Source organism: Ambystoma mexicanum, chromosome 8 (genome assembly GCF_040938575.1).
Source record: "Ambystoma mexicanum isolate Mex_15411 chromosome 8, UKY_AmexF1_1, whole genome shotgun sequence".
Lineage (NCBI taxonomy): Eukaryota > Metazoa > Chordata > Amphibia > Caudata > Ambystomatidae > Ambystoma > Ambystoma mexicanum.
In genome coordinates, this window is record NC_090929.1 from 1,668,646,523 (window position 1) to 1,668,669,107 (window position 22,585).

At 49.7% G+C, this 22,585-nt stretch overlaps 1 protein-coding gene across 1 annotated transcript; it reads left to right on the plus strand.

Moving 5' to 3' along the window:
• Positions 1-5,364: 5,364 nt before the first annotated feature.
• LOC138473445 (uncharacterized) lies at positions 5,365-6,747 on the plus strand. The gene has a single exon (XM_069612097.1). The coding sequence runs from the start codon at positions 5,365-5,367 to the stop codon at positions 6,745-6,747; it is 1,383 nt and encodes a 460-aa protein (XP_069468198.1).
• Positions 6,748-22,585: the final 15,838 nt, after the last annotated feature.

The window sequence follows — 22,585 nt, forward strand, 5'->3', positions numbered from 1 at the left end:
CCAACGGGGGAACCACCGTGCACACCTCCCTCCTCTCCTCACCTGGACCGCCGCACGGACGGTGCAAGCCCCTTAGTCCTCCCAACTGGGCGGCAGCCTGTCCGTAGCTGCTGGTATGTCCGTCGCAGCAAAAGGCACGACCTCCGAGTACAGGGGGAGGCGGGCCGCGCTCCAATGCCGGCCCCGGTCGCGGCCCAGCCACGCCACCGCTCGCTGCACGCGGGCCCCCGCAATAGACGATGTCGGGTCTCTGCAGCACCCTCGCCGATGTTACTGAGGGAGGGGGCCCGGGCCGCCTCTGCAGTTGTTACGGTGTTGGCCTCTGGGGAGGGAGCCAGGCGAGGGGAGCCTGAAGTCAGGCGAGCGCCAGGCCCTGGTACGAACATGGTCAGCAGTCACCAAGGATGTCACATCTAGGCCCTTGAAGGTCGTATCAGGTCCAAACTTGCACAACACACGCCCTGCAGTGTAGGCAGCAGCACAGCCAAGCAGCGATGTTAGATGGCGAAGGAGACCGCAGATGTAGCCGGATTGATTCCTGGGCCGCACGGAGCTGAAAAGCTAGGCAGCCATCTTGGGCTGCTCCACAGCGCCACCCAATAGTCCATTTTTTAACTCAATTTTCCCAAAAAATGAAAGTATCAACATTGAATTGTAAGGAAATGAAATGTTGTTATATGTAACAACGAGCGTAATATCCCAAAAACATGGGGAAATTCAATATTGTTTGAAGTAATGAGACATATATTATGTAATAATTGTAATAATCAGTATGTATTGATCAAATATTTTGTATTATTAATGTGATGTAAAGCGAAAAGTAATACTCCATTTGTATGTGATGTAAATTGATGATTTTTCATACATTTGAAAGGATGATTATATTAGCCAACCAAATAAAATAAAAAAATGGGTGAGTGCCAGCACTTCAAAGCCTGGGTGCACCACCTTCAAATGGGTGAGTGCCAGCACTTCAAAGCCTGGGTGCACCACCTTCAAACGGGTGAGTGCCAGCACTCCAAAGCCTGGGTGCACCACCTTCAAACGGGTGAGTGCCAGCACTCCAAAGCCTGGGTGCACCACCTTCAAACGGGTGAGTGCCAGCACTCCAAAGCCTGGGTGCACCACCTTCAAACGGGTGAGTGCCAGCACTTCAAAGCCTGGGTGCACCACCTTCAAACGGGTGAGTGCCAGCACTCCAAAGCCTGGGTGCACCACCTTCAAATGGGTGAGTGCCAGCACTCCAAAGCCTGGGTGCACCACCTTCAAATGGGTGAATGCCAGCACTCCAAAGTCTGGGTGCAATACCTTCTAATGGGTGAATGCCAGCACTTCAAAGCCTGGGTGCACCACCTTCAAATGGGTGAATGCCAGCAGTTCAAAGCCTAGGTGCACCACCTTCAAATGGGTGAATGCCAGCACTTCAAAGCCTCGGTGCACCACCTTCAAATGGGTGAATGCCAGCACTTCAAAGCTTGGGGGCAATACCTTCAAATGGGTGAATGCCAGCACTTCAACGCCTGGGTGCACCCCCTTCAAATGGGTTAGTGCCAGCCCTTCAAAGTATGGGTGCAATACCTTCAAATGGGTGAGTCAGCAGGATTACTATCTTTTTATTGGGAGAGTTCTGACACTTCTCAGCCTGAGTACAGTACCTTGAAATGGTGGGGGGTGGGGGGGGGGTGAGAGGGCAGCTTATCAGCATGGCTACACTGGTTTCAGTAAGAAAATGGCAGCTCTTCTCAGTGTGCGTGTAATGCTTTTAACTGACCCGTGCTGCAATGTTTGGGCGTGGGTAGACTGGCTTCACTGGGACTGTACTGGAACCTCATCTCAGCACGGGTGCAGGAGGTTTTCGGCATGGCCACACAACTTTCAGAGGGAGTGGACGTGAAGTGCTCAGCAAAGGGTTAATGCTTTTTAAGGGAGTGTACTGGCACTTCCATGTAGGGCCGCGGTTCACACACTGTACAGTACATGCACTTCTCAGCAAGGGTAGAATACTTTCATTAGGAGTGTAGGACAGACACTTCACATCAGTGCTACTGTACTTCAATGGGAGAGTACTGGCACTTCCCTGTAGTTCTACGGTCCATACACTTTATGGTACAGGCACTTCTCAGCAAGGGTAGAATACTTTCATTCGGAGTGGAGGACCGACACTGTACATCAATGTAACATTTCCCAGTAATGCTACAGTACAGGTAATGGTACTGTACGGGCACTCCTCGCATTAAGAATGGACACCTGGCATATTGCTAGGATGTTCCGATGTTTTAATGGTTGAGGCAGGGACATTTTCCGCAGGAAGCCGGCATCTTCCATCTCAAGCAGTGACTGTGGCCCCCTGTGGGCCCCTCTCCGTCTCTCTGCATTCGGTCTCATTTATCAGTGCCAGGCAGGGCCGGGGGGTCACTCCTGCTCCCTGAGAGCTGCTCGGTCCTATAATGGCTAATTTGCGCTCTTAATTACGTTCGCAGTGTGTGATTATATTGAAATATTGCGTGTTGCGAGAGCCCAGGGAAGAGAAGCGGTTCTATAGGGCGAGTCGCGCGGCTCTAATTTGATAAAGAGCTTCTCAGTGCTGGAAAAAACACTGACATCTGTCAGGTGGAGGAGGGGGAGCGCCCACACTGTCTCTGTGGAAGAGGAGTGTGAACATTGGACATGAATTACATCTGGCCACTGCACCTAAGGTGGAGGATGGTGAGCTGTGGGCATTACATCTACCCACACTGTCTCTGGGGAAAAGGAGTGTGGATATGAATGTGGTCATTGCACATTACATCTATCCACTGCTTCTGGGGCAGAGGAATGTGGGTACTGCACATTACACCTATCCACTGCATCTGGGGCAGAGGAATGTGGTCATTGCACATTACATCTATCCACTGCTTCTGGGGCAGAGGAATGTGGGCATTGCACATTACATCTATCCACTGCTTCTGGGGCAGAGGGGCAGAGGAATGTGGGTACTGCACATTACATCTATCCACTGCTTCTGGGGCAGAGGAATGTGGGTACTGCACATTACACCTATCCACTGCTTCTGGGGCAGAGGAATGCGGGTACTGCACATTACATCTATCCACTGCTTCTGGGCAGAGGAATGTGGGTACTGCACATTACACCTATCCACTGCTTCTGGGGCAGAGGAATGTGGGTACTGCACATTACACCTATCCACTGCTTCTGGGGCAGAGGAATGTGGGTACTGCACATTACACCTAATCACTGCTTCTGGGGCAGAGGAATGTGGGTACTGCACATTACACCTATCCACTGCTTCTGGGGCAGAGGAATGTGGGTACTGCACATTACACCTATCCACTGCTTCTGGGGCAGAGCAATGTAGTCATTGCACATTACATCTATCCACTGCTTCTGGGACAGAGGAATGTGTGTATTGCACATTACACCTATCCACTGCTTCTGGGGCAGAGGAATGTGGGTATTGCACATTACACCTGTCCACTGCTTCTGGGGCAGAGGAATGTGTGTATTGCACATTACACCTATCCACTGCTTCTGGGGCAGAGGAATGTGGTCATTGCACATTACACCTATCCACTGCTTCTGGGGCAGAGGAATGTGGTCATTGCACATTACATCTATCCACTGCTTCTGGGGCAGAGGAATGTGGGTATTGCACATTACACCTGTCCACTGCTTCTGGGGCAGAGGAATGTGTGTATTGCACATTACACCTGTCCACTGCTTCTGGGGCAGAGGAATGTGGGCACTGCACATTACACCTGTCCACTGCTTCTGGGGCAGAGGGATGTGTGTATTGCACATTACATCTATCCACTGCTTCTGGGGCAGAGCAATGTGGTCATTGCACATTACATCTGTCCACTGCTTCTGGGGCAGAGGAATGTGGGTATTGCACATTACACCTGTCCACTGCTTCTGGGGCAGAGGAATGTGGGTACTGCACATTACACCTATCCACTGCTTCTGGGGCAGAGGAATGTGGGTATTGCACATTACATCTATCCACTGCTTCTGGGCAGAGGAATGTGGGTACTGCACATTACACCTATCCACTGCTTCTGGGCAGAGGAATGTGGGTAATGCACATTACACCTATCCACTGCTTCTGGGCAGAGGAATGTGGGTACTGCACATTACACCTATCCACTGCTTCTGGGGCAGAGGAATGTGGGTACTGCACATTACACCTATCCACTGCTTCTGGGGCAGAGGAATGTGGGTATTGCACATTACACCTATCCACTGTTTCTGGGGCAGAGGAATGTGGGTACTGCACATTACACCTATCCACTGCTTCTGGGGCAGAGGAATGTGGGTACTGCACATTACACCTATCCACTGCTTCTGGGGCAGAAGATGTGGGTATTGCACATTACACCTATCCACTGCTTCTGGGGCAGAGGAATGTGGTATGGAATTAAGAGATATTCTTTTGGACATAGTATCCACCAATGGTAGTATTCCCAGATCTCCAGATATTTACTTTCAGCAAGTCCCATGCTGGAGGCTGGGTTATCCCCAAGTCCCATGCTGGAGGCTGGGTTATCAGCAAGTCCCATGCCGGAGGCTGGGTTATCGCCATGTCCCATGCTGGAGTTTGGGTTATTGCCAAGTCCCATGCTGGAGGCTGGGTTATCAGCAAGTCCCATGCTGGAGGCTGGGTTATCGCCAAGTCCCATGCTGGAGGCTGGGTTATCGCCAAGTCACATGCTGGAGGTTGGGTTATCGCCAAGTGCCATGGTGGAGGCTGGGTTATCGCCATGTCCCGTGCTGGAGTTTGGGTTATTGCCAAGTCCCATGCTGGAGGCTGGGTTATCACCAAGTCACATGCTGGAGGTTGGGTTATCGCCAAGTCCCATGCTGGAGGCTGGGTTATCACCAAGTCACATGCTGGAGGCTGGGTTACCACCAAGTCCCATGCTGGAGGCTGGGCTATCACCAAGTCCCATGCTGGAGGCTGGGTTATCAGCAAGTCCCATGCCGGAGACTGGGTTATCGCCATGTCCCATGCTGGAGTTTGGGTTATTGCCAAGTCCCATGCTGGAGGCTGGGTTATCAGCAAGTCCCATGCTGGAGGCTGGGTTATCCCCAAGTCCCATGCTGGAGGCTGGGTTATCAGCAAGTCCCATGCCGGAGGCTGGGTTATCGCCATGTCCCATGCTGGAGTTTGGGTTATTGCCAAGTCCCATGCTGGAGGCTGGGTTATCAGCAAGTCCCATGCTGGAGGCTGGGTTATCCCCAAGTCCCATGCTGGAGGCTGGGTTATCCCCAAGTCCCATGCTGGAGGCTGGGTTATCAGCAAGTCCCATGCTGGAGGCTGGGTTATCGCCAAGTCCCATGCTGGAGGCTGGGTTATCGCCAAGTCACATGCTCGAGGTTGGGTTATCGCCAAGTGCCATGCTGGAGGCTGGGTTATCGCCATGTCCCATGCTGGAGTTTGGGTTATCGCCAAGTCCCATGCTGGAGGCTGGGTTATCGCCAAGTCACATGCTGGAGGTTGGGTTATCGCCAAGTCCCATGCTGGAGGCTGGGTTATCACAAAGTCACATGCTGGAGGCTGGGTTACCACCAAGTCCCATGCTGGAGGCTGGGCTATCACCAAGTCCCATGCTGGAGGCTGGTTTATCAGCAAGTCCCATTCTGAAGGCTGGGTTATCGCTGAGTCCCATGCTGGAGGCTGCGTTATCGCCAAGTCCCATGTCGGAGGCTGGGTTGTCCCCAAGTCCCATGCCGGAGGCTGGGTTGTCGCCAAGTCCCATGCTGGAGGCTGGGTTATCGCCAAGTCACATGCTGGAGGTTGGGTTATCGCCAAGTGCCATGCTGGAGGCTGGGTTATCGCCATGTCCCATGCTGGAGTTTGGGTTATCGCCAAGTCCCATGCTGGAGGCTGGGTTATCGCCAAGTCCCATGGCGGAGGCTGGGTTATCGCCATGTCCCATGCTGGAGTTTGGGTTATTGCCAAGTCCCATGCTGGAGGCTGGGTTATCAGCAAGTCCCATGCTGGAGGCTGGGTTATCCCCAAGTCCCATGCTGGAGGCTGGGTTATCAGCAAGTCCCATGCCGGAGGCTGGGTTATCGCCATGTCCCATGCTGGAGTTTGGGTTATTGCCAAGTCCCATGCTGGAGGCTGGGTTATCAGCAAGTCCCATGCTGGAGGCTGGGTTATCGCCAAGTCCCATGCTGGAGGCTGGGTTATCGCCAAGTCACATGCTCGAGGTTGGGTTATCGCCAAGTGCCATGCTGGAGGCTGGGTTATCGCCATGTCCCATGCTGGAGTTTGGGTTATCGCCAAGTCCCATGCTGGAGGCTGGGTTATCGCCAAGTCACATGCTGGAGGTTGGGTTATCGCCAAGTCCCATGCTGGAGGCTGGGTTATCACAAAGTCACATGCTGGAGGCTGGGTTACCACCAAGTCCCATGCTGGAGGCTGGGCTATCACCAAGTCCCATGCTGGAGGCTGGTTTATCAGCAAGTCCCATTCTGAAGGCTGGGTTATCGCTGAGTCCCATGCTGGAGGCTGCGTTATCGCCAAGTCCCATGTCGGAGGCTGGGTTGTCCCCAAGTCCCATGCCGGAGGCTGGGTTGTCGCCAAGTCCCATGCTGGAGGCTGGGCTGTCGCCAAGTCCCATGCTGGAGGCTGGGCTATCACCAAGTCCCATGCTGGAGGCTGGGCTATCACCAAGTCCGATGCTGGAGGCTGGTTTATCAGCAAGTCCCATGCCAGCCAACACCCCAGACCATGATTCATAAAATATGGTAACTCAATACGCTTGTGTAGGTCACTTTTTCCCCAGCTCTGAGGGACACTGATCCAAAGATGCCTGCATAGGTCGCACCATGCCTGATTGCGTGTGTGCTTTATCCCTGCAACGTCTGTCACAGTTGGTCCCTGTACCGCGAGAAACCCAACCCTGTGAGAGGAGAACTACTTTCTTGGGACCAGATCCAAAAAGCAAGAAGCGGGGCTCCCTGTGGACACCCAGAGACCAATATTCAGTGTTGGTTCACAAGCTAAATTCCATAGCAGTGGGCCAAGAGCCTCGATGCTCATGGCAGCCAGAAGCGCCGAATCACGGTGTGCTCCCACCGCAGCAGGACCTGGAGTCCCAGGACTCACCTGCAGCAGGAGCAGCGAAGGAGAAACAATGTGGTTAGCGTGTAGTCGTGTAACCAAATCAAAGTTGGTTGCAGGACGGGGGGGGAGAGAGAGAGACACTCTGGTGAAGGAGGGTGAGCAAGAGGAGAGATTGAGGACGAGCAGAAAGGCAGGTGTCACTCAGTAGCAGGTAATACAAGGTATGTATACACACAACGCACGACACTGTAGCCTCTTTCACCAAAGATAACTTTATTGAGAGGCGTATCTCTTTTAAACACACACGTCAGACCCGAGTAACCACATCACCCCTCACAAAACTCTAAGGGCGACTCAACACTCTTCTATTAATCACTGTGGTCGTTCAACAATCCTCTGGGGTCGACCACCACAATCTCCTCCTTCTGGTACCACTAATTGACTCTGTAAAATTCTCCCCACAGCTCCTCCACTCAGCACTTCCTCCACCTGTGGTATCTCTTGTCCCCCCTCCTGATCAATCACTGGTTCCCTCTCTCCATCACCTGTGACCAGCGCTTTAGAGTAGGAGGCATTCCCCGTGACCTCCTGAAAATAATGTTCTGCTGTTATCATAGACCCTTTTACGGCTATAGCGCTAAGAGGATTAGGAGCGTATGGTGAATCAACCTTCCTCCGACCTTGATGCTTCACCAACACCTCATCCGCTACCTCTAAACCTTTAAGCCGCACTCCGCTTCTACGATCACTCACTTCCTTGCTCCGACACTTCTGCTCAGGGTCTCTTTCCTTGATCTCATCATCACACACCCCCCTGTCATCAAGCAGCGGGATGAAACGAGTGTTAACCTGATAAGCCATCAGAATTTCAGCAGGAGTTTTCCCAGTGGCCTCATGAGGAGTATTCCGGTAATCCCGCAACATACTACAAAGGGCTTGATGATAAAAGCAACCCTCAATCGCTGCCCTCTCAATGGTCTTTTTAAAAGAGGATATAAATCGCTCCGCCATCCCATTTGCCTGAGGCCACCTCGGAGTTACCTTCTGAGGTCTGAAACCCATGTGCCTGGCGAATGTTGAAAAATCTTGTCCCTAGTAAGGGGGCCCATTGTCCGATTTAATAATTCTGGGTATGCCCCATTCACTAAGCACCTCATCAAACACAGCCGCAACCTGTGGGAAAGCTGTTGTCACCACCTTCTTTACTAAAGGAAACCGTGAAAACTCATCAATAAAGACAAGTAAATACCCCCCAGTGCTCAGAGGACCATAAAAATCCATGGCCACTTGATCCCAAGGCCTTTCCAGGATCTGAGTAGGTTGCAACGGCAGTGGAGGGTCCACCCTCGAATTGCACTGGCAGGGTAAACATTTCCTCACTAGCTCTTTCACCATCTGATCCATATGAGGAAACCACACATGTCTCCTCAACTGCTTCTTAGTATTGTCAACAGCCCTATGGCCTTCAGGTGCCGTCTGAATAACGATTTTCCGGAGTGTAAGAGGAATCCCCAGGCGACACCCTCTCAACAGAGTCACACCATTCATTACTGCCAACTCAATGCACACCTTTGCCAGCCGATCCATCTCCTCCATACACACTTTGGGCTGATTTTCACAGTACCTCTGATAATCTTTCCACTGACTCCAATTCGTAAACTGGACAGCCACAACCATTGAGGGGTCCTTGCTAGACTCATCTGCCAGCCTCTCCAAAGTAAGAGCAGGTGGTAAAGAATTTACCACAACACAGTTGAGGTACTCCTGATCACCCCCTTGTGTCATAGGATCACCTCTAGGATGCCGCGAGATGTGAGCTGCCGGATTCTGGCCACCTCCAGGCTTATTTAGGATAGAATATTCATATTCCTGGAGGCGAATCCCCCATCTCTCGATCCTAGGTGGCATTTTAGTACAAGGATTTCCGAACAAAGAAAGAAGAGCCTGATGGTCTGTCACCAATGTAAAACACTTTCCAACTACAAAACTGTGAAAATGATCACAGGCCCATACTGCAGCAACACTCTCATTTCAGTCTGGGAATAAGCCATCTCAGTACGAGTCAACGTCCGGCTGGCGTATGCCACAATATGCCTAGGATATTCATGAAGGGGCGTATCGTTGATTTGCACCTGAGCTAGGATAGCCCCCAACCCCACAGGACTGGCATCAACAGTAATTTACGTATGCCAATCAGGGTTGAAATACGCCAACTTCTTGCCCTCTGCCAGTGCCACCTTTATTCTTTCAAATGAATCCTGACATTCTTTAGTCCATTCAAACCTCCAGTCTTTCTGCAACAACCGCCTCAAGGGCTCCGTCTGAGAGGCATAATGCGGCATATACGTAGCACAATATCCAGCCATACCCAAAAAGGATCGTGCATCAGCCACTTGTAGAGGAGGTGCCAACTCCACAATAGTGCTAACCTTCTCAGGGTCAGGAGACATACCAGCATCAGAGAACATATGGGCAAACATCCTCAGTTTCCTCTTATTGATGTTACACTTAGCAGCATTAAGAGTCAACCCAGCTTTTTGCAACACCTCATGTGGCTATCAAGGCATGGTCATGTTCTTCCTGAGATGACCCATATACCAAGATATCATCGCTGTAATTCAATGCAGATTTTATCAGCAGAATTACTTGGCGAATGGCTTCCTGGTAAACCTTGGCTGCTGAAGAAATGCCAAAATTCAACCTCCGATACCGAAACAGGCCATCATGTGTTTAAAAGGTTGTAATGGCCCGAGACTCAGGATATAATTCCAACTGATGATAACCGTGATTCAAATCAAGTTTTGAAAATACAGTAGCACGATTGAGTTGCACAATCATATCCTCAATACTAGGCCCAGGATGTCGCTCTCTTTGGATAGCGGTATTTGCAACCCGCATATCAATGCATAGCCCAATCTTTCCACCCTCCTTTGGGACTAACACCAAAGGGGATATCCACGTGGTAGGTCTGGTAGCCCTCTCAATGATGTCATGACGGAGAAGCTGGTCCAGTTCCTTTGTCACATCTGCCTGCAAGTGGAATCCCACTCTCATGGGGATGTTGAGGAACAGGTCGGACCGACTCATCGATATGCAATTTAACCACCATCCCACCTTCGTCACCAGTTATCACTCAGTAGGAGGTAATAGAAAGTAAGTATACACACAATGCACGGCACCATAGCCTCTTTCACCAAAGAGAACTTTATTGAGAGACGTATCTCTTTTAAACACACACATCAGACCCACGTGTCATACGCAAGCGGGTCTGTTCTAAAAGTTACAGGCTTGCTAGCCCATGACAGCAGGAAAGGGAGAGGGAGAGAGAGAGAGAGAGTGGATGAGGTGCTGCAGTCAGGGAGGCAGACTCTGGTGAAGGAGGGTGAGCAAGAGGAGAGAGAGAGAATGGAGGAGGAGCCTGCGGAGTAGAGCGAGGAGGATCAGGAAGGCAGGCAGGAGGAGAGAGGGAGAGACAGAGAGAGATAGAAAGAGAGAGCGAGTGCAGGAGATTATGAAAGTACCCTGCACTCAAAGCACCCTTTGGTAGGATGCTTCTCACCAAGGTGCTGGCCCACACTGCGACAGACCCTGCCAACAGCACCAGGGATTACCACCTTAGCCACTCCCTGGCCGACAGCAGTCTGTTCCTGCATCACAAAGATTTTGAGACTCTGCCTATGCCCTCTGAGTCTGAGTTTGAAATACTCTGTTATGCTCACCTGGTATCCACGGGGACGCCACCCAGCTGTGGGGACTCTGGTGCCCTTCTCAGCCACTCCCAGGTATAATCAGCGGAGAAGTTCTGCCTGGAAAACAGGTGGGCAATGTTCAAGACTCGGCAACTGGGGTAAGAGCCTCCCAATACCCTGTATGCCCGCAGCCCCTCCCCGGACCTTTCCTCACCTTGTTATGGGTTTTGGCGTGCTCTCCGTCCTGCCTTCTTGGCAGGTGTGCGTTGTCCTTTGTGGGCGAGTGCGATCTAGTTACTTCACTGATGCAGGCCCTTTAGAGTCTTTCAGGGAGGTCTTATTACTGTTATACTGTATGCCTTTCTTGGATTTAAATAATGTCTTTTCTCTCTCCTTAGGTGCGTGGAAGTTCGCTGTGGAACGTTGGCTGAATTGGGACTCGCCGGCAGGTGATGGTGCTTCGAGAGCGCCATGATGCAGTAAGTAGGTGCTATGCACAGCGCTATGATGCCTTGCCTTTGCTAACCTGTTGTCTTTTGTTCCCGTAGGTTGCGGTGCTCACCCGGAGCAAGAAGTCCCAAGGCGATGCTGGTCTATGGGCGACTCGTGAGGTAAGCTGGCGGCATAATTGTAAAATGTCTAATGTCCTTTTTCTCTCCTTTTTGCAGATCCGACGGTCCGGGAGGCTCGGTGTTCCTTGGATGCTGGTTGCAGCTTGCGGTGGAATCACAGGTAAGCTGCGGCTATTAACAATGTCCTTTTGTTTTTCAGATGCTGTTCTTCCGAGGTTCGCAGATGCAGCTGAACATGATGAGCGTCACGTTGCAGGATTGCAAAGTAACACGAAGCGTGTTATCCAAGTCGGGTGTGGTTTAAATAGCATCAAGAAAGTAGTCCAGGTAAAATAGTCCCTAGAATAGTCCCTAGGCTACCACACCCAAAACACTATACCGCATAGCTTGGTTCCAAGGAGCTAAGCTATGTGGATGCCTCCATGTTGACTGGCACTGAAATAAAGTAGTCCCCAAGCACAAGTCTTCATTAAGTATGAGCCTGGCACCAAAGGTGCCAGGACTGGCCCCAAGAGGGCCTAGGCAAAGGATGCCTAAGCTTGTTGGGGGCCTGAGCCGAGACCCCTCCTGGCCCATGGATCTGCCGGGGGGGGGGGGTTTAGGAAGTGGATTGTGACAGCACTTCCCCCCCCAAGGCCCCTCTCAAGGTGTTCCTTCTGTCCGGCCCTGGTTTAGTTGGAAAGTTGCGATGATATGTTCTGATCAGACGTGGTGCATGAATGTTTTCACAGGGTTCCCAGGATCTGTCTTTGGGTCCAAATCCTTTCCAATCAACTAGGTAGTATAGCCTTCCCCTCGAATACTTGGAATCCAAGATGCTTCTGACTTTGAATTCTGGTTCTCCGTCCAATAAGTATGGGTTTTGTTGGTGTCCCAATCTGTGTACCGGGCTGCATTGGTTTTAATAGGGACACATGAAATACTGGGTGAATCTGTAGGTTAGGTGGTAAGTCTAGTTTGACGGCCGCTGGATTGATAATTGCCTTGATGGTGTTGGGTCCTAAGTACCTGGGTTGAAAAGTCTGGGTTCCCTTGATGGGTACAAACTTGGCAGCCAGCCAAACCTTGTCTCCTACCTGATAGTCTGGGGCCTTTTTCCGGTGTTGGTCGGCAAATTGCTTTTGTTTTTCTTTGGCGAAAATAAGATGTTCTTTGGCCTTTTTGAAAGCCTGAGTGATGTTGGTGTGAAGAGTTTTTACTGCTGGCATTTCCAAACTTGTTGGGACATCTAGTTCTGAGGTACGTGGGTGTCTACCATAAAGGGTATAAACGGGTGTTTGTCCGGTACTGGAGTGCAACGAGTTGTTATATGCGTACTCGGCTATCCATAACAAATCTTTCCAGTCTCTTAGTTCATGGTGTAACATGCTCTGTAGGTATTGTTCGAGGGTCTGGTTGGTCCTCTCGGTCTGACCGTCCATTTGGGGGTCATGGCTAGTGGATAGCAGTACGTCAATTTGTGCCATTGCACAACATTTTATCCAGAAGTTGGAGATGAACTGGCTACCTCGATCGGAGATCAGGACTGATGGGAAACCATGTAGTTTTACAATACCATCCAGGAACACTTTGGCTAGAGTGGGTGCATCAGGAAGGCCTTTGAGTGGAATAAAGTGCGCCATCTTTGAGAACAAGTCCACGACTACCAGGATGGTGTTAAATCCTTGACTGGGAGGTAGGTCAGTGATGAAGTCGAGGGAAAGAGTGTGCCAAGGAGCGGGAGGAATGCCCAAAGGTTGCAGAAGACTGGATGGTTTTTGTTTTTGCGCACAGACTCCGCAGGACTGAACATATTGTATGACATTTTTACGCCAGGCAGGCCACCAGAAATTCTGTTTTACCTTGGCTAGGGTCTTGGTAATTCCAGGCTGTCCTTCGATCAGGGAATCATGATAACCTGAAACAATTTGTTGTTGTTGTAAGTCTTTGGTGGGTACATACAACCGATCCTTAAAAAAGGGTAAGTGATCTTTGATGGAAACATGTTCTCCTTGCGCTTGCCATGCGAGGAAGGCTTCCGGGTTCATGGTTCGTTGAATATTATCTCTCAGTTCAACTTGGGTTAAGGCCGTAGTGAGGCCCAAGAGCTTGTCTTCCGGTATCATGGGGACTGGATCTGGGGGCGTATATACCCAGTCATCAGTGCCTGTACGAGAGAGTGCGTCAGCTTTTCCATTCTTGACCCCTGGTCGAAAAGTGATGACATAGTCGTATTTGGCGAAGAAAAGGGCCCACTGCAATTGGCGTGAAGACTGGGCCTTAGCTGTCTTAAGGTATTGCAGGTTTCGGTGGTCCGTGATAACTGTAATGGTGTGTCTAGACCCCAGAAGGTAGTGCCGCCAGGCCTTAAAGGCGGATTTGATCGCCAAGAGTTCTTTGTCCGTGATGGCATAATTCATCCCCGGGGGAGAGAATTTCTTTGACCAAAAGGCCACTGGATGTAGCTGGCTTGTTACTGGGTCTCTTTGTGAGAGGACAGCTCCTATCGCTATGCTGGAAGCCTCTGTTTCCACGATATAAGGAAGATCTGGGCGAGGATGTCGCAGGATTGGCGCAAAGGTGAACCTTTTCTTGAGTTCCTGAAAAGTGTTCTCGGCTTCTTCAGTCCAGGCACATTTTTTGTTATTTTTTCTTAGCAATATGGTGATCGGGTGTACGACCTGTGAGAAGTCTCGTATGAACCAGCGATAGAAGTTCGCAAAGCCCAACATGCTCTGTACCCCTTTTACTGATGTTGGTGATGGCCATTTCAAAACGGCATCCACTTTATGCAGGTCCATTCTGATGCCTCCTGGAGTAAGAATAAAATCCAGAAACTCAACTTCGGTGACGTGAAAAAAGCACTTCTCCAGCTTTGCATATAAACAATGTTCCCGGAGCTTGGAGAGGACTGAATGGACGTGCTTGATATGATCCTGTTTTGAAGTTGAGTACACTAAAATATCATCTATGTACACTAGGGCGCAGACATCAATTAACTCTCTCAAAACGTCATTCATGAAATACTGAAATGCTGCAGGAGCGTTGCATAACCCAAAGGGCATGACTTGATATTCGAACAAACCATACTTGGTGCGGAAAGCAGTTTTCCATTCGTCTCCGCTTCTGACCCACACCAGGTGGTATGCTCCTCGAAGGTCTAGTTTGCTGTAAGTTTGGCCATCTTTGACCTGGTCCAGCATTCCTGGGATGAGCGGCAAGGGGTAACGGTTCTTTACAGTGAACTGGTTTAATGTGCTGTAGTCAATACAGGTTCTTAAGACCCCTTCTTTTTTCGGTACGAAGAATAAAGGACTAGCTGCAGGGGACTTGGATGAGCGAATTAATCCATTTACGAGGTACTGGTCTAAATAAGCCTTCAGATGAAGGTTTCCGGGTTCCGTGAGAGCATAGATTCTGCCGCAAGGAACTTGAGCCCCAGGAACAGGGTCGATCTGGCAGTCATAGGGCCTGTGCGGTGGCAGCGTGTTTGCTTGGTCCTTCTGGAATACATCCTGGAAATCATGGTATTCCTCAGGCAAGGTACTAGTCACTCCCAAAGGTGCCACTTCAGCAGTCATAGAGATACTGAAAGCAGGTTTCTGTTCTTGGTAATAACAGGCTGGAGAGCAGTTGCTGGGAAAGGTTAATTTTCTTGTCCGCCAGTCAATCAAAGGGTTGTGAGCAACTAACCATGGCATTCCTAGTATGAGCCAGAATTGAGGTGCCTTGATGAGATCAAACAAAATAAGTTCCCGATGTCCGTCCTGACACAGCAAGGTTATCTCGGCTGTGCGCTGGGTTACGGGTCCGGAAGTGATTTCTGTCCCATCCACCGTAGTTACCTTGTCTGTAGTTGGCTTGGAACACAGGGGAAGCCCCATCTCTGCAGCCAGGTCCTGATCTATATAATTCCCAACTGCTCCACTGTCGATGTATGCTCCAATGGCATGCATTCTAGACGACCGTTGATTATTAATTAAGATCACCGGAATTGCAAAGTGTGAGGTCAGTGGCTCTTTTCCCTCACTCGACAAACCGACCTCTAAGTTTGCCTAGCTGGGTAGTTTCCAACTGACACTCCTTCTCTTCATCTTTTTCCATCAGTCCTTTAGGAAATACCCTGACTTCCCGCAGTACAGACATAGTTGTTGTTGTCTCCTTTTATCTCACTCTTGTTTTGTTAGCGGGGGTCGTACCCCTCCAATTTGCATGGGCTCCACAGTATTTTCTTGTACTTGAGTTACATTGTCTCTAGGTCGAACGTACACTGGCCGAGGGTCCATTTTAGAACGATCTGCTTTTCGGTCTTGCAACCGGTGGTCCAGTAGCACAACCAAGTCTATGAATTCTAAACAATCTCTGAGCTAGAACGTCTTTTAATTCGCCTCGTAAGCCCCGATGAAACAACATGGTTCTTTTGTTTTCAGGCCACCTAGCTTCAGCAACCAATCGGTTGAAAGTAGGGATGTACGTTAACAAATCCTGATTCCCCTGTCAGAGGGAAAGGAGTTCATTGTCCACAGCTTGTTCTCGGGTATGGCGAGAAAAGAGTTTTTCCATTTCCCTCTGAAAGTCCCCAAAGTTATGTAATAAAGGATCATCATGGGACACCAATGGTACCGACCCATCTGCGGCGCTGCCACTTAGATATGATAAAACAAAGGCTACCCGGGGTTGGTCATTTGGGAATGCTCCCGGCCTGCAAAGAAAATGAAGGCGACACTGATTCATGAAAGCTGCGTATTTTCGTGGATCACCAGCAAACCTCTCTGGTGGTGCCAAAGGAACTGTACCTGGTAACATAACTTGTACTGGAGTAGAGACAGTGGATGACATGCTAGGATTTTGCATCGGTGGGTTGTTCCCAGGTAGAGGCGTCTGACCCGCTTGTGATTGGAAGACTTGCCTGCTGATATCTTCGTACACTCTTTAGTCACCAATAAGTCTCTCCGGAGAGTGTTAGTCTCCTGTCTGGCAGAGTGAACCTTGGCACAAAGTTCTCCCAACAATTGGGCCAATTGGTCTAATTCTGATGTTTCCATGGTGCCCAGGTAGATTGGTTTGGCAGGCTTCACGTTCTGTTACACTCACCTGGTATCCACAGGGACGCCACCCAGCTGTGGGGACTCTAGTGCACTTCTCAGCCGCTCCCAGGTATAATCAGCGGAGAAGTTCTGCCTGGAAAACAAGTGGGCAATGTTCAAGACTGGGCAACTGGGGTAAGAGCCTCCCAACACCCCGTATGCCCGCAGTCCCTCCCCGGACCTTTCCTCACCTTGTTATGGGTTTTGCCGTGCTCTCCGTCCTGCCTTCTTGGCAGGGGCACGTTGTCCTTTGTGGGCGAGTGCGATCTAGTTACTTCACTGATGCAGGCCCTTTAGAGTCTTTCAGGTAGGTCTTATTACTGTTATACTGTATGCCTTTCTTGGATTTAAATAATGTCTTTTCTCTCTCCTTAGGTGCGCGGAAGTTCACTGTGGAACGTTGGCTGAATTGGGACTCGCTGGCAGGTGATGGTGCTTCGAGAGCACCTTGATGCGGTAATTAGGCGCTATGAGCAGCTCTATGATGCCTTGCCTTAGCTAACCTGTTGTCTTTTGTTCCGGTAGGTTGCGGTGCTCACCCAGAGCAAGAAGTCCCAAGGTAATGCTGGTATATGGGCGACTTGTGAGGTAAGCTGCCGGCACAATTGTAAAATGTCGGCTCAGTGTTCCTTGGGTGCTGGTTGCAGGAGCGCAGGGCAGCTTGCGGTGGAATCACAGGTAAGCTGCTGCTATTAACAATGTCCTTTTGTTTTTCAGATGCTCTTCTTCCGAGGTTCGCAGATGCAGCTGAACATGATGAGCGTCACGTTGCAGGATTGCAAAGTAACGTGAAGCATGTTATCCAAGTCGGGTGTGGTTTAAATAGCATAAAGAAAGTAGCCCAGGTAAAATAGTCCCTAGGCTACCACACCCAAAACACTATGCCGCATAGCTTGGTTCCAAGGAGCCAAGCTATGTGGATGCCTCCATGTTGACTGGCACTGAAATAAAGTAGTCCCCAAGCACAAGTCTTCATTAAGTATGAGCCTGGCGCCAAAGGTGCCAGGACTGGCCCCAAGAGGGCCTAGGCAAAGGATGTCTAAGCTTGTTGGGGGACCGAGCTGAGACTCCTCCTGGCCCATGGACCTGCCGGGTTTTTTTTTCGAAGTGGATCGTGACATACTCACGGTTCCATGAAGAAGCAACACAGAATCAAAGCCAAGAACTAGGTGCCAGGAAGCCTCAGATCCCTAAAACTGTGAGTGACTTTGGCTGGCAAAGCCGAGGAGAAGAGAGGGATGGACTGACAGACCTTAGCAAGTGGTGTTTGCTAAACCTTGCTCTCTTAGTGTTACCTGTAACCTTATTCTCAGTTGACCCCAAAACCTTGCTTTGTGCCCTTGTTAAATAAACTGCTTCTAATTCCTTGGAGCAGCAATTGAGAGGTGAGGTTTGGGAATGCCCACTCCATCGTTCCTTGGAGAAGCAACTGAGAATTGAGCTTTGGGAATGCCCACTCCATTGTCCCTTGGAGAAGCCACTGAGAGGTGAGCTTCGGGAATGCCCACTCCATCGTTCCTTGGAGAAGCAACTGAGAGGTGAGCTTCGGGAATGCCCACTCCATCGTTCCTTGGAGAAGCAACTGAGAGGTGAGCTTCGGGAATGCCCACTCCATCGTTCCTTGGAGAAGCAACTGAGAGGTGAGCTTCGGGAATGCCCACTCCATTGTCCCTTGGAGAAGCAACTGAGAGGTGAGCTTTGGGAATGCCCACTCCATCGTTCCTTGGAGAAGCAACTGAGAGGTGAGCTTCGGGAATGCCCGCTCCATCGTTCCTTGGAGAAGCAACTGAGAGGTGAGCTTCGGGAATGCCCGCTCCATCGTTCCTTGGAGAAGCAACTGAGAGGTGAGCTTTGGGAATGCCCGCTCCATCGTTCTTTGGAGAAGCAACTGAGAGGTGAGCTTTGGGGAATGCTTGCTCCATTGTTCCTTGGAGAAGCAACTGAGAGTTGAGCTTTGGGAATGCCCAATCCATCGGAGCAGCAACTGAGAGGTGAGCTTTGGGAATGCCCACTCCATCGTTCCTTGGAGAAGCAACTGAGAGGTGTGGTCTGAGAGGTGAGCTTTGGGAATGCCCGCTCCATCGTTCCTTGGAGAAGCAACTGAGAGGTGAGCCTTGGGAATGCCCACTCCATCGTTCCTTGGAGAAGCAAGTACTGAGAGGTGAGCTTTGGGAATGCCTGATCGGGCCCCTGAGGGACCCTCGCGTATGGAAGCAAGGCACAATCACCACACACGAACTGATACGCCAGACACGAGGTTGTATTCCCAAAATGTAGGGTTATTGCAAAGCAAATAGCCTCAGTTGGCCAACTGGGTCTCACGTCCTGCGACTTGTGTTTCCAAACCCCGAGGGACGCAAGAGAGAGAGAATCGAACACCAGTTACATATATACAAAGCAAGCATCTTGCAATCAGTAGTGACACATTCAATACCACCCCTAATACATTTCCTTTGAATTGGGCACGATGATTGACAATGGTGACGAGTATGACACCTTCAAACATTCATTTAGGAACAGTTTGCAATTTTCACAAGCCTACAGACACAAGTCTTTGTTTAAAAGAACACAATGCTTCTGTTCTTGAAAGCAAGCTGCGCGTAGGGGAGAGACACATTCCAGGCCTTGCTATCTCCTGGTTTTTATTTGTGTGCTGGGGTCAACTTGCTCTCCAGGGTTCTACAGGGCTCAGGAAAGGGGGGCCGCAAAGAAGAGCATAATTTGAGTTATTTAATGTTTGCTTCTAGCATTTCTACTATGTTTCTGAGACTAGCTGACACCTGTTGTACTGATTAGAACGCCTTGCTGCTTACTTCCAAGGATATGTGAGGGAGGAAACCTGGCATTTCTTTCTGGGTTGCTGCGTTATGTTTCAACATGTCTCTCACGGCCTTGAGTTATGCACTAGTGGAGCAGAATAACATTTCAGCAAAGCAGTTTTAACAGAAGGCAAAAAGCAAACGTTAGAGAAAACAAAATGGCGATTTCAGTCACCTTTAAAATGGCCGTGCTTTAGTCAAGCTTATGGCTATATATTTCTAATACTAAACACATGAGGCGATTGGTCTTCGGCCAACAAAGTACATTGCCTTATGATCGAGGGGTGCCAACAAAGAAAAAGTTGTCCCCTTTCCCATTGTACAGATTATCAATTGCCCTCCTTACATTGGTGGGGGCATCAACTGGTTCCTGCCTTGTCCCTGTCTGAATCTACACTAAGTCTTGGACAAGGGGACTACTGAGAAACTTGCAACATTCCTCTGCTTTGGTCTCGGTCCATGTCTGTATCTGCAGTTAGTACTACGCCCCTATTGATTCAGGCCCTGTACGTACCAAACTGGAAGACAAATGACCATATATAACCAAGTGTATTGAAAAAATAATAATTTATATGGAACAGGTGTGTGGTAAAATACTGACACATTCACAGTGACACATAAATACAGTGTTCAAAACAAAAATCAAATATAACCATGTTTCACTTTACATATTCAATGCCAAGGATTTGGTGTACAACATAGAGAGAAGCATACATTTAGCTTTTGTGGTTCTTAAAAAGACATATTCCTCGTGACATACAATTGCATTTAACAATTAAAGCATATCCGGGAAGTTGTAAGTGCTATGAGGCACAGTTTCCTTTACGATTAGTCATTTGAGAGGAATTTTATTGACCGGTCTCTCATTTCAGATGCTCAGAGTAATTATTTGCTGAAAAGAGGTCTAAGTGTACTTTTTCTGGACTGACATGCCCACTCCATCCTTCCTTGGAGAAGCAACTGAGAGGTGAGCTTCGGGAATGCCCACTCCATCGTTCCTTGGAGAAGCAACTTAGAGGTGAGCTTTGGGAATGCCCACTCCATCGTTCCTTGGAGAAGCAACTACTGAGAGGTGAGCTTCAGGAATGGCCACTCCATCGTTCCTTGGAGAAGCAACTACTGAGAGGTGAGCTTCGGGAATTCCCACTCCATCATTCCTTGGAGAAGCAACTACTGAGAGGTGAGCTTCAGGAATGGCCACTCCATCGTTCCTTGGAGAAGCAACTACTGAGAGGTGAGCTTCAGGAATGGCCACTCCATTGTTCCTTGGAGAAACAACTGAGAGGTGAGCTTCGGGAATGCCCGCTCCATCGTTCTTCTGCAGGGTATTAATTGAGCGTGGGCATAGCTCCGGAAGTGAGGGAAGCAGATCAGAAGGCATCAATACAATGCAGCAGGAGGGGAAGCATGGGGGGCGGCAGGGGACTAACATCATGGCAGCAGGACGATCCTATAACTTGTCATGATTCTAGGTCTCTTGACAGCTTTCAAACATTACTCTGCAATAATCACCCCCTCCCCCACCACCCTCCCAAACAGAGAGGATGCAGCTAATGGAAGGCAGTAGCTCTAATCTGTTTATGCCATTCATGTGCACTTATGTATCATGTCTCTCTTTTGTAAACACCAACCACAGCCCAAACAAAAACATTGCTGCTGACCCCCCAGCCAGGGCCATGAATTCCATGCACAGAGCAGTTCTGCTTCGGCCTGTGGGGAGGAGATGAGGACTGTATTGGAAGCAGTGGACACATATTCTGGCCAGCTGGGGACACTAGCCCATCACAAGTGTGGGTGTATGTGCTGTGAGTTCTGCAGAACCTGCACCTCCACCCACCAACCCAGCCCCAACCTAGGCGCCCTATACCCAAGCCAGGGGGCGACAGAAGCATCCATTACCCAAAGCAGTAGGGAGTGACAATGTAGCAAGGACAGAGGACATCCAAGAAATCAGAAAAGCCAAAGAAACCCCTAAACGGGCCAATTAGTATCTTTCCAAGCATCCCCCTGTTGCCTAAGTGAACCTTAACTGATGTAGCCCACTCAGTACTTCCCACCTAGCGCCTTTGCTTTCCCTAGTGGTGGCGCTCCACATGGCCATCTGCTTAGGTGGCCACTATCTTCCTCCATGCTATGTACTAAGCCCAAAAATGGGAGCTTAAAAAACTATAAGGATCAAAAGGATCACAAAAGAGGATAATGTATTCAAGAAGACACCCCATAGAGTACAATGGCCATCATCACGAGGTTGGCGGTAGTTCAGTGGTAATTCAGCCTAATGTCCACTGGATGGAATTACTGTTACCGCCACTTGTTCGTGCGTATTTGCCGGGGGAGGACAAGTGGTGGTAGGGCAGCGTAAGTCCCCATTATTTGGAGTCTATAGGACTCCATGGGGATTTTGGCAGAATTACTACTGGCGGCAAATCCGCTGGTGCTAATTCCACCGTTTTTGCTGATTCATGCTGGCGGTAAATCCTCCATTGTCAAACTCGAGATCTGGCAGAGTGCTAAAAGTGGTGGTAATTTTATTCCCACTCCGCCAATCTCGGAATGAGACCCAATGTACAAATAAGACAGGGGCCTCTATAAAAAATAAAATAAGATATGGAACAGATTTTGAAGAATCTGAAATGCTAGCAGACAGCAACCCATCCACTCTCAGGAGGGGGAGTAACAGCCGGAAGGGTTTGCCCAGATGACAGGTTCGCCCACCTCATTCAGCCCACTTTGTACTATCCTTCTATTCCGGGTCATCATCCCTGAGGGATAGAATTGTGAATATTGGTTTGGATCCCCTTGCAGAGTGGGATGGAATATGCCTGCAGCAGATGTGCGCCTGGGGATGCAGCAAGGTGAGCGGCGAATCACAAACCCGAGTATTCGGGAAGGTGGAACCAGGCACGACCTAAGGGGTAACGATGCTAGATCCTGCAATGCAAGCCACATCTCAACATTGAAGAATCCACAGAAGATGCACAACTTAACAGTGCTAAAACAGGGGATTATTTAGTAAACGACAAACGAGCTGAACCGTAAAACAAGAAAAACATTAACACGTTTATCAAAGGCGCGGGAGGATGGGAACATGTGGTTGGCCACTCAATCCAATTTAGAACCATAAATAAATGGGGTAAGAGGGGAAGCATGGTAAAGGGGGCTGAGAGAAATGCAAATATTAGACAGGGAACACTGGGAAGCAATGGGAGAAGCTAAGGGAGAAGCAAAGGACACGTGCGAGGAGGAAGAGAAGAGAGAGAAGGATGAAGGAAAGGAAAAGGGGAAGGAAGGCAAGGATTCAGGGTCGCAACAAGTGGGAAATAAATCATGCTCCAACAGTTGAGACCTAAGATATATTAAAATGACA

Bases quoted from the DNA above. Each gene is read 5' to 3' on its own strand.
- LOC138473445 (XM_069612097.1), top strand. From the start codon at position 5,365: ATGCTCGAGGTTGGGTTATCGCCAAGTGCCATGCTGGAGGCTGGGTTA.